The sequence below is a fragment of the Camelus ferus genome, chromosome 32 (assembly GCF_009834535.1).
Source record: "Camelus ferus isolate YT-003-E chromosome 32, BCGSAC_Cfer_1.0, whole genome shotgun sequence".
In the NCBI taxonomy this organism is placed as follows: domain Eukaryota; kingdom Metazoa; phylum Chordata; class Mammalia; order Artiodactyla; family Camelidae; genus Camelus; species Camelus ferus.
This window is the reverse complement of record NC_045727.1, coordinates 11,483,143-11,500,509: the sequence shown is the minus strand read 5'-3', so window position 1 is coordinate 11,500,509 and position 17,367 is coordinate 11,483,143. Positions and strand designations below refer to the sequence as shown.

General features: G+C 60.6%; 1 protein-coding gene across 2 annotated transcripts; it reads left to right on the top strand.

The window, feature by feature from the left end:
* The first annotated feature begins 1,145 nt into the window (after nt 1-1,145).
* Nucleotides 1,146-17,258, top strand: GGT1 (gamma-glutamyltransferase 1). Of its 2 annotated transcripts, XM_006177067.3 has the most exons (16): nt 1,146-1,472; nt 3,945-4,144; nt 4,368-4,437; nt 6,129-6,301; nt 6,798-6,962; nt 7,561-7,691; nt 7,840-7,926; nt 10,940-11,132; nt 11,448-11,605; nt 12,553-12,702; nt 13,109-13,245; nt 15,785-15,972; nt 16,078-16,205; nt 16,301-16,413; nt 16,481-16,594; nt 16,935-17,258. In XM_006177067.3, the coding sequence occupies exons 5-16, from the start codon at nt 6,802-6,804 to the stop codon at nt 17,079-17,081; spliced, it is 1,707 nt and encodes a 568-aa protein (XP_006177129.1). In that variant the 5' UTR covers nt 1,146-1,472; nt 3,945-4,144; nt 4,368-4,437; nt 6,129-6,301; nt 6,798-6,801; the 3' UTR covers nt 17,082-17,258. The 2 variants fall into 2 exon arrangements, with proteins under 2 accessions (XP_006177129.1, XP_032327316.1); XM_032471425.1 differs by lacking the exon at nt 16,481-16,594.
* Nucleotides 17,259-17,367: the final 109 nt, after the last annotated feature.

Sequence of the window (17,367 nt, the reverse complement as noted above, 5' to 3'; positions counted from 1 at the left end):
AGCCCAGTGACACATTCACCAGGCTCTCAAAGTCCAGACACGTTGGCCTGGCCTTCAGGGTCTGAGCTCAACCACTTCCTTTTCCAGTTCTGATGCCTCAAGGCTCAGGAATGGTCAGGGAGGTCCAGGTCTCCCTTGTACCCTCACTGCTCTGGAGATGCCCTCAGGGCCTGGCTTGTGGGCTCAAACATTTCCCTCCGCCTGGCTGGCCTCCCCAGTCCAGCCAGCCTGGACTCCCACCCCCTGATCCCCATGGTGTCCGCCCCTCCCTCCTGGTCCTGGGCCCCTCCTCCTCCTGGGCTGGCTGGGAGCTCCTTGAGGGAAAAATCTGAGTGGGCCAGGAGCAGATGGGAGAGTGAATGAACGAATGATGGATGAGGACATGTAAGCCAGGGCCAGGCTAGTGGTGTGGTTCTGGCAGGCAGCAGGCACCATGAGGACCTCAGAGGCACCTGCAGGCCCGGGTCTGTGGGGGCACCCACCCCATCCCAATGGGCTGGGATAGGTGGGGACATGAGCAGACGGCCCCATCTTCTGCCCCAGCTGCCCCATGTCCTCTGTCAGCCTGCCTGCTCCTGATCCCAGAAAGTTAGGGGACAAGGAAAGACTCCCCCAGATCATGTGACTGCCTTCAGCCCTGGTGACCAGGGTGCTTAGAGTGGCGGCCTCTGGACATCTGAAGCTCTGAGGGTGGGGGAGGGAGCATCCCCTAACCCAGAGATGTAGGGAAATTTCAGGCCTGGTAGGACCCAGATGCTCACACTCCCGCCCCTGCTGGTGCAGGCGTCTGGTTGTGCCCCAGTGCTGTGGGACCCCTCTCTTCGTATCCTACATGGCTGGGAGCCTACCTCCTCCCAGGGAACCCTAAAACCCAGCCTCATTCAGCCCCACTGAGACCCTCAAAGCTCAGGTCTGTTATGCAGGGTTTGGGACCCCCCTGGACTCCAAGAGGCCAGCTGCTGGCCTGGGTCACACAGCCCCAGGGACAGGACAAGGAGCCAGTCCTCTTCCCACCTGGAAAGGTTCCTGTGCCTTTAAAGCCTCCCCCCACCCAGGCCAGCAGGGGGAGGGAGGGGAGGAGCTGGGCACTGGGGACTCGGCTCCGAGCAGGAGTACAACAGGACCAACCCTGCAGCCAGGTGAGATGGGGCAGTACAGGTTGCACTCCAGGGCTGTGTGACCTCAAAGCGCGGCTCACCCTCTCTGTGCTGCTGGACAGCGTAGGTGTGGGGAGGGCCTCCTGGGGGTGTCTGGAGACCTGGGTTCCAGCCCCAGCTCTCTTATGTCCTGGTGGTGCCCTGGAGGAGCCCCTCTTCCTCTCTGAGCCTTGGTTTCTGCATCTGTGTAATGGGAGTGAGCTGCCCTTCAGGGTGATGGGGGCGGGGCTCATGTGGTCTGACCCTGCAGAGCTGTCGCACAGAAAGGCAGAGCCTTAGACCGGGCCTGAGCTGGGAGCCTCTGTTTCTCATCCGGTAAGTGGGTCTGAGTCTGCCTGACCAGGCTTTGTCTGACTCTGCCACAGTTGTGCAGTGAGTGGAGGAGGGCCAGGAAGTGGACTTTTGGATTAAGAGAAACTGAGGCCCAGAAAGCTTTGACAACCTGGGGTGGGGAAGGGGTGGTCACTGGGGGGGTCCAGGTCTGCAATGGAGCCAGAGCGGTGATAGGGGAGCTGAGGTGCCGTGTCCTCAGGCCACACCTGCCCATCTTGGGCTCGGGTTTGTGGCTGTGGTAGGGGTGGGGCAGGCCAGTGGTGCAAGGTGTGATTGCACAACTCCAGGGGGCGCCCACCACCTTGTGGTCATCACGGGCATGTATAGCTATTTCCACAGGTTTCTGACTGGTTGTGGTTATTAAGTTTGGGGGCAGAAGCCTTTTTCTTATTGAGAATAAGAATTTGCATGAGGGTGGGCACAGAGAGACAGACCTCAACTCCAGGCCTGGCTCACTGTAAGCTTCCTGCCCGGAGCTGTGTTCTCGTCCCTGGAAGACATGACTCCTCACCGTGGCCGGGCAGTGGGAGGGAAGACAAAGGGGTGGGGGCGGTCGTGGGTCCGCCTGCCGGTCCATGTGCTTCCAGGGCCAGCTGACCTTGGCCGAGGATCTTCTACTGAAGCCTCACTTTGCTGCCTGCGAGTGGGCTTAGGGCTGTGCCTGGGTTCACCCCCGTGGCTCTAGGGTTGGAGGAGTAACAGAGAAACCTCGGGCTGTCTGCTCTGTCCCATTTCCTCATGCTCACCTCTCTGCTGTGTCCTGGAACCTGCTAGCTCAGCCTAGATTCAGCCCGGGGATGGGGGTGTGTGTGTTTGGAGGGGATGGTGCTGATGGCAGAGTCATCTGTGTGGGTGAGATTTGCATATTCCTGGGGATGGAGAACTCACCACTCTGTGTGCCTGGGAGGGGAGCAATGGGGTCTGGAGGAGACTGTCAGCCCAGACCCACTGCTGCCAGGTCCCCTCTCTGCCTGTGGGGGTGGGGAGCTGACTCGGACAGAATGTAACCACTTGACATGTGAGGGAGTTGCTTTCTTTGTTCGTACATCTTGCCTTTGTTGACACAGCCTCTGAAACGCCTTCCCTCTTGTCTCCCCTTCCTGGAACCTGCAGCTGCTCCTGGACTTCCCCTGAGCCCCGTGGCCAGCAGCGCTCTGTACTCCACCTCACCCCAGCCCAGAGTTGTCCTGTTAGGGTCACCTGTGGAGTCTGGGCCATCCTCTGCCCACCCAGACCTTCTTGCTACCTTCCTGCTGCTGCCGAGACTGCCCTGTCTCAGGCCACCCCAGGCAGGGGAAAAAAACTACTGGGCAGGCTCAGGCTGGGGACAGAACCCTGTGGCGCTCCACTACTGACCCCTCCCAGCTGACTGCTGTCCAGTGGAGCCACTTAGGCGGGGCTAAATCCCCTGATGTTTCTGGCTGGTGCCCAACCCTCAGGGACAGGTCCTGAGCCTTGGTCCTTGCCTCCTCCTTGTCCGTCTTCTCAGTCACCCTGGGCTGCAGGGGGGTCCAGGGAAAGAAGTGTCATGGCCCCCTCATCCTGGGGCCATCCTGGTTGGGGATTTCACGGCTGTGCATTTGGTGGGTTCTGTGCTATGCATGCTCAAGGGCAGTGGGTGAGGGGATAGGGCCGGTTCCGGCCACGTGACCAGGGCGTGCAGCAGTGTCTGGTCAGCCTCTCCGTCTCCTTCCATCTATCAGATGGTGCAGCCTTGCGTGGTCCTTGTGGACTAGATGTTACAGGTGGGGGCTTCGGGGGCTCCTGGGCCACCTGGACGCAGCTAGCTGGGGAGTGGGGTAGGGAGGCGTGACTCAGGAAGTGGCTGAGCCTTGTCCTTGGCAGATAAAGGCAAAGGGGCAATGGAGGGCAGTGTCCAAGTTCCCCTGGGCTGGGTCTGCAGCTACTCCTGACTCAGGACCTTGGTGGTGGGCTAATCAGGGATGTGCAGCAACTTAGGGCAGGCACGGGGTGGCTGGGTGTTCACTGGTGGGCTGTGTGACCTTGGACCTGCTCTGGCCCTCTCTGGGCCCCGCCTTTCGAGGCTTTTCAGGTGGTTTCTTGGGCCTGGATAGGTGGAATCTTCTGGACGTGAGGCCCTAGGCCTTGCTCCAGAGAGGTACCCTTGCCGTCCAGCTACCGGTCCAGGTTCTGGTCTGGTGCTGGTGGAACCTCTGCTGCACGACCTCAGGAACCATCTCTTGGACACCGTGTCTGGCTCTGGAGTTCAGATGCTCTGAACAAAGACAGGATGAGCCAGTGGGGGACCCAGCCTGGGGCTCACTGAGGGGCTTGCCCATGGACACCTGCCCTTTGGAGGGCACTGAATCTGGGGGGTGGGGACTCCAGCGTCTGTTACCACCTCTTTCCATCCCATTGGGGCCACACCCTTGGCCTGCTGCCACTGCCAAGGGGACCCTACGGGTCACTGATGACAGTACCTCCCACCTCCAGGGCCCTCCCAGGGCTGCATGAACTTAAAGTCACCTGGTGATAGACTGAGTCCCTGCACTCCTTGCTGCTGTGACATGCCGGCAGCCTCCGGCCGTCCTGCCTGCCAGGCTAGGCCGCTCTTTGAGGGCCGCCCACTCTCCACCCTGTTCTGAGGCTGTCAGCTGCCCCTCCGGGGTTGCTAGTTGCCCCTCCGGGACCAGGTGAGCCTGGGAGCTGCTCTGGCCTCTCCTTCTCCTTTCCTGTCTCTTCCGCTCCTCGGAGGGGTCCCCTTCAGATCCCAGTCCCAGTTCCGAGGCCCCCTGAGGAGCTCTGCAGGGGCCGCAGGCGTGGCTCTGGGCAGCTCCCAGGAGTGGGGGGGCCCTGGCCCACACTGTGGCTGCGACTTTCTCAGGGAGACGAATCTGCCTCTTCCTCCCTGGCCAGTGACCCAGCCCAGAGCTGTCTTCCAAGGAACAGAAGCTCTCTTGGGCCCTCCACTCCCTCCAGGCCTCAGGTAAGCCCACCAGGGTCACGAGGAGCAGTTTAGCTGTTTCCCTTCCTGACACCGATTTGGGTGACAGCCAGGCCTCTTTGAGAAAAATGTGGGGGTGGGGGTGGGAACGGAAGCACAGTCCCCTGCAGGGTGTCTTCCGCCAGGCTGAGGGTGTCAGGCTGGGCCTGGCCTCCCTATTGCCCTGCCCAGTGAGATGGGGATGTGGTCAGTGAGGCCCACCCCTCTTCCTGCTCCCTGGCAGTCTGAGCCTTGCTGGGTACCCCCTACCCTTTCGGGAGGCCATTGGGCCCTTGGGTGGAAGGATGGACAGACAGATGGATGAACAGGGGAGGCTGGAGCTTGGACCTCAGGAGGTCTTGGCTGGCTCACCCCAGGGACCTGAGGGGAGAGAGGAGGGCCTGAGAGGGCTTCTCAGCTGATGGTCCCAAGCCCAGGGGGGAAATGAAGGCAGGCCCCCAAGGTGCCCAGTGTGGCCTGACCCAGTGGACAGGGAGGACTGGGGGGCCTCCTTGGTGGGTGGGGCTTTGCCTGTGCCAGGGAGGAGGGCACTGGCCCCTGTCCTGCCCCCCAACCCCGCTGCCTGTGATGGGGAAGCTCAGCGCCTGGACACAGGTTGCGGCCCAGCCCTCCCAGCACGGCTGCCTCCATCAGGAGCCTTAACCCTGACCCAGCCTCCCTGCCAGGGCCCAGGGTGCGCCCTGAGGACTGTTAAGCCTGGCAGAGGACAGAGGGCAGAGGGCATGGACCTTCCTGGGGCAGTGGCAGGGGCAGGGCCTGGTTGGCATTTTGGAGAGAGCTCTCTGGCTGTTTGTTGGAGGACTGAAGGGCAGGCAAAGCCAGCGGGAAGGAGGGCAGGGAGGAGCTAGAAATGGTGGTGTCGAGGTTCGGTCAAGTCGTCAAGGTGGAGAGGAGGGCTGGGCCCTGCTGGGGGTGTGGGGTGGTGGTCTGCTGTGTGACCCCTGAGCCCGGGGAGGAGAAAGCCCTACCGTGCACGTGGGGGTGGGATTCCGTCCTTAGACCATCCCTGGGATACCATGTCTGGCCCTGGAGTTCACACCCTCTGAATAGGGACAGGATGAGCCAGAGGGGCCCCAGCCCGGGGCTCTCAGCAGACACCAGTCCTTTGGAGGGAACTGAGTCTAGGAGAGGGGGACCCCCTGCCTGCCTCTGTCACCACACCTCTCCTTCCCGTTTGGGGTCGCACCCTTCGCCTGCTGCCATTGCCATGGGGACCCCACAGGTCACTACCATCCCTCCCTGCACAGCCTGGCAGGCAGTCAACAGGGAAATAAATGGTAAGCCAGAGGCTGGCCAGCTCCCGTCTGCCGCAACAGGCCACCAGGCACCCACAGCATCGCTGACGCTCACCTAACACTTGATAGTTTCCAACCTACTTAACCTTCACAACACGCCCCAGTGGGCCCCTCTGTCATTCCCTGGACAGATGGTCAGTGACTTACCCAAGACCCCACACAGATGAGATGGGCAGTCTGGCCCCCGTGCCTGTGGGCTCCATCCCCTCGGCTGGCACACTGGGCTTCACCCCCTTGGTCACGTGACAGCTCCCTGCCCTGCTCTGTGCTAACAGCCTCCCCTTGACTCCAGAGCTCCTCCGGAGGCAGCGACACCTCACATAGTTCCTGGGGAGGGCTGGGCCCAGCCTGCTCCAGGAACACCCTCTCCCTTTTCAGGAAGACAAGCCTTCTGCGTGGTCCAGGAGTCTCCCTGGAGCAGATTCTGTGGCCACAGGCTCCTGCAGTGCACAAGGGAGACCCCAGTTATTCCTCCAGCCGTTTCAGCCAAACCCATCTTTTGTGACCACCTACCTCCCTGGGAGGCTCAGGGCTGCCATCCGCTGAGGAAGGTAGGCCCTGGTCCCGCAGTGGCTGATCTGATGATTTTAGGAGGAGACTGTGGGTGTCCCCTTGGAGCACAGGATGGAAGCTGAACCCTACATTCTGTGGCTGGCTACTCTGGGGACCCCAGGACGGTGCCGGGGAAGAGTCAGGCCAGGCAGGTCCCTCCTGCAGGACACCTTTGCCACTGTGAGGAAACAGACAAGGCCCTGCAGAAGCAGGGGCTCCTCCCCAGAAGTGAGATCTGGGGGCTCCCAGGAGGGATCCCTGCTGGAGGTGGGGTTCCTGAGGATAAGCAGGAGGATTTGGGGGGCAGAGATGGGGCCAGGAACTTCCAGCAGAGGGAGTAGCCTGAAAAAAGGCCTGGGGCCTGGAGAGAGACACAGGGAGGTATTTCTAAGGCCTGACTTTGGGCTGTGCCTGGTGGGATGGGGGTCGGGGTGTGCCAAGGCCAGGCCGGCAGTGGTCCCCTGACCTTCGACTCCCCTGCCCCCATGCCCACAGAGCCATGAAGAAGCGGTATGTGCTGCTGGCCCTGCTGGCCGTGGCCCTAGTGCTCCTTGTCATCGGCCTCTGCCTCTGGCTGCCCTCGGCCTCCAAGCCACACAACCACGTGTACCCCAGGGCGGCTGTGGCCGCGGATGCCCAGCGCTGCTCGGAGATCGGGAGGTGAGTGGAGCAGGGCGTGGGGACACAGGCCCTGGGGTTTAGCCACTGTAAGTGGACCTGGGAAAGACCCTCACCCTTCTGGGACTGCTTCCCCCCTGGTAAACGGGCTGCCTGGATGAAGGATGTTTAGTGTGTGTGGAGCTGCCTGTCCTGTCCTTGGGCCTTCTTAGCACCTCTGGTCAGGGGAGAAGGGGACACCAGCCCCGAGAGCAGGGTGTGGGTCTCCCAGTGTCCATTTGAACCCTCTTCTCAGTTCAAGGGTGTCTGTCTCTGCAGGTAAACTCTGTTTCTTTATGCTTTTTTTAGACCCCTATCTCATATATACACAGATCAGTTCCTATTTAAAGACTTAAACAGAAAAAAATTAATAAAAAGTAACAATTTTCCATTTTTTTCCAATTATGAAAGTCACGTACATCTGCTTGAAGAAGCAGAACGTATGAAGCCCGTTGGTTTTGGAATTACATTAAAGCACACCAGACGATGGATTGCTCTCCCTGGGGCGGGGTGGCCAGGCGGTGGGGAGGTGGGTGGCGGGGTGTGCATCTCAGGCTGAGGAGCTCACGGGCTCTCACTCCCCGGTACGTGCGGCCGGCAGGGACGCGCTGCGGGACGGCGGCTCGGCGGTGGACGCTGCCATCGCGGCCCTGCTGTGCGTGGGGCTCCTGAACGCCCACAGCATGGGCATCGGGGGTGGCCTGTTCCTCACCATCTACAACAGCACGACGCGTGAGTGCCAGGCAGGAGGCGCATGGCGGGGCTGTCTGCCTCAGGCTGGACGTGGGCTGCGGACGCACAGCTGGGTGGCCACGGGGTGCACCCGGGTGGGGTGAGGGGCTGGTGTTGGTCCCACCTGCCCACGTGCTTCTCCTTCCAGGAAAAGCTGAGGTCATCAATGCCCGTGAGGTGGCCCCTCGGCTGGCCTTTGCCAGCATGTTCAACAGCTCAGAGCAGTCAGAGGAAGGTGAGGCGGATGCAGTGGGGTGCAGGCTTGGGTGTGGGCGTGGGGCTGAGACGAGTTGCTGGGAAGGCTTGAGCATCACCCCTCAACCCCAGTCTGGGGCTGGGAATGGCTCTCACAGTTGCTGATGCTCCCCCACCCCTCCTGGCCCACACACCCTCCATAATAAATGGTCAAGCCCATAATCACAGTGGGTGGAGCTTCTGTTGTTTCTGCTCAGGTCCCTCCAGGGCACCTGGTGCCAGCATGGGCACAAGATGATGACTATTACAACAGCTTGCACACACTGGGGGCCCCAGGCCAGCACTCAGCTCAGCTCTGTTCGTCGATGAGCCCCTTGAATCCTCCCTGTGTGCTTGGCAGGGGGAGCATGGTGTCGATGTCCATTTTACAGGTGGGGATGCCAAGGCCCAGAGAGGTCATGACCAAGATCACACAGCCAGATGGTGGTAAAGCTGGGCTTGAGCCCAGGCTGTGTAAACCCTGGGTTTTTAACAGGCATCCAAGCCATTCATTCATTTGTGGGGAGAGCTCTCTGGAGTAGGGGGCAGAGTCTTTTTTTCGCCAACCTGCGTTGAAGCCAGAGGCCCCAACTGCTCACGTAGCCGAGGGAAACCAGTGGCCACCAGAGGGCGCCGCCGCAAGGACCCCAGTGGATTGCGGGATGAGGTTGGAGGGGAGGAGGGGCGGGGAGCAAGGGCCGTCCTGAGTCTGATCCCCACTGTGGACTCTGCCCCCTGGGTGGGGCCCTGAAGGCTGCCGCTTCGGAATCCTCTCCAGCATATATGGAGTCTAAATTTTTACCCATCAGGAAACTCGCAATATGTAGAAAGGAAATCCTTCAGAGTGAGAGACTGCTGGAATCTTACAGACTTAGCATCTTTGGGTGCTTGGAAATCACGTCTCTAACTCGGACTTGTTGAGGCATCAGGGGCTGTTCCCCAACAGATGAAATCAGACATTCCAGGTGGAGCAGGAAAGATAACTGGACGTGGGTGTGCCCGGGAGGCAGAGGGCATGTGGTTTCAGCAGGCGCCCGGGTCAGGACATCTGAGCAGAGACCCAGAGGCTGGGCCTGGGTGGGGCAGCCGTGCATGTGTTGGGAAGGAGGGGGTGGGAGGACACAGGGTCAGGCGGGACGGTCCAGGTCCTGTCCGACCTCATGGGTCATTGTGAAGACCCAGGGGACTTGGGTGAATCTGGCCTTCATCCAACAGGACTCCTCCGGCTGCTGCAAAAAGGGGGCCAAGCTATCTGTCCATCAGGTGACCTGTCAGGAGGTCATAGTGATAACCAGGGAGAGCTGAGGGTGGGGTTGGTGGCTGGTGCTGGCACACTTGGAGGGACTTGCTGTCGGGTTGGGTGTGATGTGCTTGCCAAGAGTCCCAGATGAGCTTGGGTCTATGCCTGGAGGCATAGGGTGACCCTAACAGAGACTGCTAGGCTGCAGGGAGGTGGGACTGGGCGACAGTCAGGAGTCGGGGTCTGGCGTGTTAGGTTTGAGATGCCTTTTTCAAGTGGGCAGGTGCATCCTCAGGTCTGGCCAGGAGGGGAGCAGGCCAGAGAGTGACTTTGGGAGTTGTCAGCAGGTAATGGAACCTGAGCGTGATGTGGGGGAGGGCCCCCAGAGTTAGTGCAGACAGAGGAGAGTGTGGGGGTCGCTGGTGACCTTGGTGAGGGGTGGCATGAGAGCCTGTGTTGGGCTGCACCCCGCAGGCCTGCAAGCCCTGGACCTGGCCACCCTCCAGACCGAAGAAAGAGCCCAGAGTCAGTGACAGAGAGACACCCCTAGTTTAATGGACAGGAGGTCTTACATGCCTGAAGCGAGATCCTGGAGCCACACCCATCCTGTGCAGCAGACGGGGCAGGACCTGGCAGTAGTCTTTGTAGGGTGGAGGGTGTGGGTAGGGAGGTTACCAGTTACTAATTTCAGGTTGCTTACCAGGGAACCAGCAGAGGAACACACCCCGCTGATAAGCTGTCAGAGTGGAGATATTCTAATCTAAAGATTAAAACAATCACTAGCTTGGTTTGGGGCAAGTACATCTCTGTGATTAAGAGGGAATAGGATGTGGGTGAAGCCGGGGCTGACTAAATCGGGGGATGTACAGAACAGGAGGACAGCCATCTTGGGCGGCCTGGCCACACCCCCTGACCCCCTGATTGGCTGGAGGGCAGGGCAGGGTTTATTTAAGATGGGGGGCTTTGTGAGCCACGTGTCAAACCTTCTGAGATGCAAGGCTGTTGGAGACTCGTGCCCAACTTCAGGGCGGGAGAGGCAGCTCTGGAGCTGCGGCCACCACGCCTGGGGGTGACCGAGATAGCCCCAGTCATCTCAGGGGTGAAAGCAGGAGGGCGCCTGGGAGCAGGGGCTGTGGCTGAAACTTTCTGGGTCAGTGTCCGGCTTTAGGGCCCAGTCGGGGCAGCGGGCCCAGTGGGGAGCCTGGGTCCAGGGATCTGTTTCCAGTGGAATCATGGGCTCCTCAAAAGACACTGCTAGGACAGGGGAGAAGGGGAAACAGACCCAGAGACAGGCAGGGCAAGGGTTTGGGCTCAGGTCCCAGTTGGGACAACGGAAGAGCAGGGGCCTTGCCATGGGAGCCAGCCCAGCCTTGGGGATGGCCTGGGCTTCCGCTGGGGACTTTGGTGGGCTCCGGTGGAACCCTTGAGTCACAAGAGAGGCTTCGTGGTCTGGGAGGCTCAGCTGGAGAGATGGTAGGGGTCCTGGTTAATTATACTCTTGCTGCGCAGCTGTGAGCCTGACACAGGGTTTCAGACACGGTGGCACCCGCAGAGAGAGAAGTCTAGGATGGACAGCAGAACCCAGCAGGCGAGCCGCCGCCTCTCCCTCCTGTGCCCTCATCAGGCATCCCTGGCCCATTGGCTCTCCTGCCTGCCCAGTCCAGGCACGACCTCAAAAATCCATTTCCTTCCTGAGCCTCACAAGTCTCATCTGGGGATGTGCTGGGGGTATCCCCTGTGTGGACCCACTAACCGTGTCCCTCTCCTTCCACAGGGGGGCTGTCGGTGGCGGTTCCCGGCGAGATCCGCGGCTATGAGCTGGCACACCAGCGGCACGGGCGGCTGCCCTGGGCTCGCCTGTTCCAGCCCAGTATCCAGCTGGCCCGCCAGGGCTTCCCTGTGGGGAAGGCCTTGGCAGCAGCCCTGGAGAGAAGCCGGGCAGCCATTGAGGGGCGGCCTGCCCTGTGGTACGTCTGTAGTCCCTGCAGGGGGCGTGGCAGGTGACAGTGCAGTTTCAGGAATCCGGACTGATAGAGGGGCGGGGTCTAGGAGACCAAATCCCTGCCCATTCTGAGCCTGGTGGTGGGGTCCTGGCCCAGGGATCCCAACAGGCAGGGGACTCTAGGAGGCCTGGACTGGACACTGGAGGACAAGCCCTGAGTGCTGGGGCCACCCACCTGCAGACAGGGGCTCCATGTTCTTGATTCTCCTCGGAAGATGGGTGGGGTGGCTGGCTGAGTCAGCCCTACCTGCCTGCCTCACGGGAGCCCCCTCTGCCCCAGCGAGGTGTTCTGCCGGGACGGGAAAGTGCTGCGGGAGGGGGACCGAGTGACCATGCCTCGGCTGGCCGACACGTACGAGACGCTGGCCTTGGAGGGTGCCCAGGCTTTCTACAACGGGAGCCTCACAGCCCAGATTGTCAAGGATATCCAGGAGGCCGGTGAGCGGGTGACCTCAGGAGCCTGGGGCGAGGAACTCCACAGCAGGAACCCTGAGCCAGGGCCCAGAGACCTGGGTCCTTAGGTCCTACCTGGCCTGGGCACTGGGCCCTCGGGGAGTGCCTGGCAGAGGATGGTCACAATGGGTCTGCAGTCAGTGTCAAGCCACATGGATCCACAGCTCCTGGTTAGCTCAAGGCTAAGAGACCCTGCGATCTAGGAGAGAAAGCCCCAATGGGTAAATAAATGCAGGTGTAAGCAGGAGCCAGGATTGGGGAAAGCTCTAAAGTATGAATACCGGAGAGGTTCCTGGAGGAGGTGGCACCTGGATGGCAGATGAGGTTAGAGTTTGTAGGCAGAGAAAATAGTCTAGGGCCCTGAGAGAAGGGGTTTTAATTCTCCAGGAGGGTCACGGGGGATAAGAGTGGGCTTGGTGAGAGAGGCGTGGGAGGGGCTGCATGCAGCATCCTGCAGTTGGGACCTTGTGGGCAAGTTGTGTTGGATTCAGGAGCCCCACACTGCCTCTCCCTGAGCTGTGGCTTCTTCAGGTTATTTTTATCATTGTGTCATGGAGGAGGGGCATTAGACAACAACCTTTACCACTGACGCCAGAAATTGGCCTGTAAAGACTTCATCTGTCTGGAGCTATTTCCCTGGAGAATTAAGAGCTTCCTTCCACCCACACATTAGTCGTAGGAGGAGGGGCCTAAGCAGGGGGGAGATGGGAGGAGATATTTCCCACTTGAAGAAGACTATCTGGCCGTCAAGAGGAGAGTAGTGGGACCCCGGGGCCAACAGGGCAAGCAGGTGAAGGGCACTGGCCTGGGCCTGGCCATGGGGTGGGAGCACCATCAGGGAGGACCAAGGGGTGGACAGAGCACCCAGCTCGACAGCCCCCCCGATAGTGTGCCCCATCCCTGTGTCACCCCTGAGGGCTGTCCTGTTGCAGGGGGCATCGTGACGGCCGAGGACCTGAGCAACTACCAGGCCGAGCTGATCGAGCACCCGCTCAGTGTCAGCCTCGGGGACGCCCAGCTCTATGTGCCCAGCGCCCCGCTCAGCGGGCCCGTGCTGGCCCTCATCCTCAACATCCTCAAAGGTGAGCTGCCCTCTGTGGCCTGCAGGAGCCGCAGGGTAGGGACAGCCATGCGAGGGCTTGGGGCCCCGGTCAGCTCCCAATGCCAGAGTTCACGGCTGGACAGCTTGGTCCAGAGGGCACGTCTGGTAAATCTAAGTGTTCATCTGTGACCGCGTGGACCGGGTGGCCCTGTGGCTGGATGTGTGAGGCCCAGGCCCAGGGACCCTTGCTTCCTTCTATCCCTACAAAGTGGCCATTGATCTTGGTTATTAAACACTTGCCATCTCAAGGTGGGCCAAGCGGCTCAGGGAGGTGTCAACCACCCTCCCAGCACCCCCGCCCCCACTAGCACTCAGTTGTCCTGCCTCGGCTGGGATGTCCCGGGGATCCTGGGGCTGCTGACCCTTTCCCGGTTCTGCCCAATCAGGGTATAACTTCTCCCGGGAGAGTGTGAAGACCCCTGAGCAGAAGGGCCTGACCTATCACCGCATCGTGGAGGCCTTCCGATTTGCCTATGCCAAGAGGACCCTGCTTGGGGACCCCAAGTTTGTCAACATGACTGAGGTAAGGGGCAGAGACTGGCCTGCAATGGGCCAGGAGGGCTCCCTGGGGCCACCCCAGCCTTACTCAGGCTTTACAAATCCATTTCCGACACTGACTTTGGCCTTGGGCCTACTTTGTGCTGAGATGGACTGGTGACCCTGAGTTCCGGCCTCTGACCCACGGAGCTCACAGGGTGGGGAGCACTGGGGGAAACAGACTTGTCAGTAAGTAATTACTGCCCACCTCCTTCACACTCCAACCTCAGGACCTTTGCAGGTGCTTTGCCATCAGCCTGAAAGGTTCTGGAGTGGTCAGTGGTGACTGTGAGGAACCCACAGGAGTGTCCTAACCCTCAGGGGAAGTGAGAAGGATGGATTTGACATGGAGGACCAGCGTTTCAAGTGGGCAGAGACCCTGGCCACCTGCTCCCTGGTCACACCCAGGAGCTAACTTTCTAGTTCCAGGCCCAGCACTGCCCCACTACTCACCTGCCGGGTGCTCCGGCTTCATCCCCATTATGTCATTGCCTACTTGTGGCTCCTCATTCCAAGGTAGACCTGCAGACCCCCTCACACTGACCTGTGACCTCCCACAGCTGCCCTCCTGGGTCTCTTTTCTTTCCCAGGGACGATTTTGCACCCCCACCCCCTAGTGACCTGGTGTCCCTAGGGAGGGGCAGGGGGAAGCCTGCATCGCGGCCCCCACTGCCCTCCCTCCCGGCTGAGGTCGGCCTCCTGCTCGTCCACTTGCTGACTCAGCGCACCCTTCCTGGAAGGCTGCGCTGTCTCTTGGGTTCCCAGTCTGCCCTTTCTTGTGGGTCATCCTAAGATAGACGTTCTCTTGGGATTCCACAACCCTCCAGCTGCTGCCTGTCCCTCTGCCCTCCTTGGAGCAAACTTGGCCGACTCCATCCTCTCTGGAGCCCCTCCTATCCTGCCCTCCCTCCTGACTCCACCCCTGTGAGTCCAGCCCCAGCGTCCCCTTTGGGCCACTCCCAGCAGCATCTCACCCAGTTCACCAGCTCCTCCTCCTCAACTTTCTGTTTTGTGAAGTAGTAGACATTTTGGCTCATTCCTTCCTCTCTGCCTGTCTCAGCCATCTTTCCCTTGATAAACCCGTTTCCTCCTGAGTCAGTGGACAATGTGTCACAGAGATCCCACCTTCAGTTGCGTCTCCCGAGAGCAAGGACTTGTACACAAGACATGACTTATTGGACGCCTGGGTCGGGCTTTCCCCAAGGGTCCTGTCCATGTTTGCGGGTCCAGGGCCCGTCAGGCTCCCACCGGCACCAGCGGTTCTGTCTCTCCAGGCTTTTGCCCTCCGTGGACCCCCTTGGCTGTCTTGTTGATTTTAAGACCCGGGGCAGTTGTCTTGCAGGATGTCTCACTCCCTGGATTCGACTTTCTGAATCCTTGGAAGTAGGTTCAGGCTGAAAGTTTTCCCCTTGGGTTAGTCACTTAATCCACGGGTGTTGCTGGAAGTCTCCCGAGGCATTTATTCTGCTCGGCCTCCAGGAACTTTCCTCACTGGCTCCTGCATCTTCTCCCATCTCTGTCTGTCATCTCTTCTTTGTCTGCCCGTCCGGGCCTGCGACTTCAAGCTGATGAGCCCATGCTTATGCCTCAGTCCAGCCCTGCCCGTGAACTCACACATCAGGTGTGGCGCGTCACCCACCTGAGACAGGCTTTCCAGGGTCCAACGAGCAGGTGTCCCAAATCAAGCTCCCAGCTGTCCCCACAGCTGCCCCTCCTGTAGTGTCCCTCTTTCCAGTCAGGGCCACTCTGGACCGAAAACTTTGGGGCATTCCTCTCTACCACCTGCTGAGACATCATCTCTCACCTGTGATGTCCGTAGCCCCCCCAACTTGGGTTCCACCCCCCACGGCTGCCAGAGGGATCTGTGAAAACACCTATCAGCTGTTCACTCCTCTGCCCCAAGCCCAGGTGGCCTAGAGCAAATGCCAAAGTCCTTATGGGGCCTGTAAAGACCTAAGGGATCAGTCCCTGCCTGCATCTTCAACCTCCTCTCTCCCTAACCCCATTCACTGTCTGCCTGTCACTCACAGGCCTGCCTCAGAGCCTTTGCATTACCATTCAGGCCTCATTTGAGGTGGCTCTTCAGATGTCACCTCCTCCGAGAAGCCCTCCCTGACCACTCTACCCCCACCCCGTCCCTCTCCACCCCTCTCACCTGGCTTGTCCTTTCCATCACATCCCTGTCTGCCTTTGTCTTCCTGCTGTGAGGGTGGAGACCTGCCTGTCTGTTCCCTGCTCATCCCCCAGTTCTAGGCACGAAGTTACAAGCTCCATGAGTGAATGAATGCATGCATGAAAAATGTGGTGAGAGTAGGGGCTCAGAGGACGGACAGACACTGAGAGCTGCTGGACTGCAGCAGAGACAGAGGCTGGAGAGAGGGGGTCAGATGGTCCACGTGACGCTTAGGGTGCAGGAGGGTTGTGGTCAGAGCCAGGGTCGGGGGCTTCCTGAGAGCTGCTCGCACAAGCCTGTACCCCCTCCCCGCCTCCCCCACCTCCTCAGGCCGGCTCTGGGGTCTCGGCAGGTGGTCCGCAACATGAGCTCCGAGTTCTTTGCCGCCCAGCTCCGGGCCCGGATCTCCGACAACACCACTCACCCAACCTCCTACTACGAGCCTGAGTTCTACACACCGGACGACGGGGGCACCGCCCACCTGTCCGTGGTCTCGGAGGATGGCAGCGCCGTGTCGGCCACCAGCACCATCAACCTCTAGTAGGGCTGCTGGGTGGCCTGGGTGGGCCAGGGGCTGCCACGTGGGGACAGGAGGGACGAGGCGGGCGGGGCCAGGCACAGCGGTCTCACCTAGCCGGTCGGCAGCTTCGGTTCCAAGGTGCGGTCACGGGTCAGTGGGATCCTCTTCAACGACGAGATGGACGACTTCAGCTCCCCTAACATCATCAACCAGTTTGGAGTGCCGCCCTCACCCGCCAACTTCATCATGCCAGGTGTGGTGGGGGGGCTTGGGCGAGGAGGGGGCTGGTGTTCCAGCGGGTGGCTGACCAGCACCTCTGTCCCCTCCCTCCCTCCCTCCTGCCGGCAGGGAAACAGCCACTCTCGTCCATGTGCCCAGCCATCATTGTGGGTCAGGACGGCCGGGTCCGAATGGTGGTGGGTGCCTCTGGGGGCACGCAGATCACCACGTCCACTGCACTGGTACGTGCCACCCCTGTCCCCCGACCCCTTGCCCTTGGGCCACGCTGACACATCCCCACACCCCCAGGCCATCATCCACAGCCTGTGGTTCGGCTATGACGTGAAGCGGGCGGTGGAGGAGCCCCGGCTGCACAACCAACTTTTACCCAACACCACGACGCTGGAGAAAGACGTGGACCAGGTGGGGTGGGGGTGGGGGAACCGAGTCACAGGAGGGCCACCCGGTATCCTAGAGTGGAGGCCTGGGTCTCCTGAGTCATCATGGAGGGGACAATGGTGACCTCTGCCTGTAGCAGGTGACCTTCACACCCACTGTCTGGGCCATCTTGAGCCCCCGGGCCATGAGAACCAGGCCACCTGCTCCTATGAGACATAGGAGGCCCAGCCGCCCCCAGCTTGCTCTTCCTGGCCACGTGGCTGGAAGTGGCACCATCTGGGTCTGTGAAGCTCATGACCGCACACGTGTGGTTCGGATGGTGTCTTGGGCCTGGCTGAGGTCCTGTGTCCCTTCCTGTCCCCAGGCAGTGGCTGCAGCCCTGAAGACCCGGCGCCACCACACCCAGGTCACTTCCACCTTCATTGCCGTGGTCCAGGCCATTGTCCGCACACCAGATGGCTGGGCAGCTGCCTCAGACTCCAGGAAAGGCGGGGAGCCTGCAGGCTACTGAGCAAGTGCTCAGGCAGGCAAGGCGGGCTGGTAGATTGCCCAGGGATGAGATCCCACCAGGGCTGGGAGGGGGACTTCGGGGGATGTGCTTCCCCTGTGAGCGGCAAAGCAGTGCAATAAACGGGGCTGCAGTGCCAGGCTCTGGGCAGTCTTGCTGGCCGGCTCCCGATTCCCTGGGCCTCAGCATCCTGTGTGAAGTGGGGCACTTGGCAGGGAAGGAGGGAGAGAGGGGATTTGATTCCACCTTGGGTGCTGGAGCCAACAACCTCCGCCAGGTGGGTGTGGTG

Excerpts from the sequence above, each read along its gene's own strand:
- GGT1 (XM_006177067.3), top strand. The coding sequence starts at position 6,802 with ATGAAGAAGCGGTATGTGCTGCTGGCCCTGCTGGCCGTGGCCCTAGTG. Across the intron at positions 7,692-7,839 it reads CATCTACAACAGCACGACGC|GAAAAGCTGAGGTCATCAAT; the intron begins GTGAGTGCCAGG and ends TTCTCCTTCCAG. Across the intron at positions 11,606-12,552 it reads CAAGGATATCCAGGAGGCCG|GGGGCATCGTGACGGCCGAG; the intron begins GTGAGCGGGTGA and ends GTCCTGTTGCAG.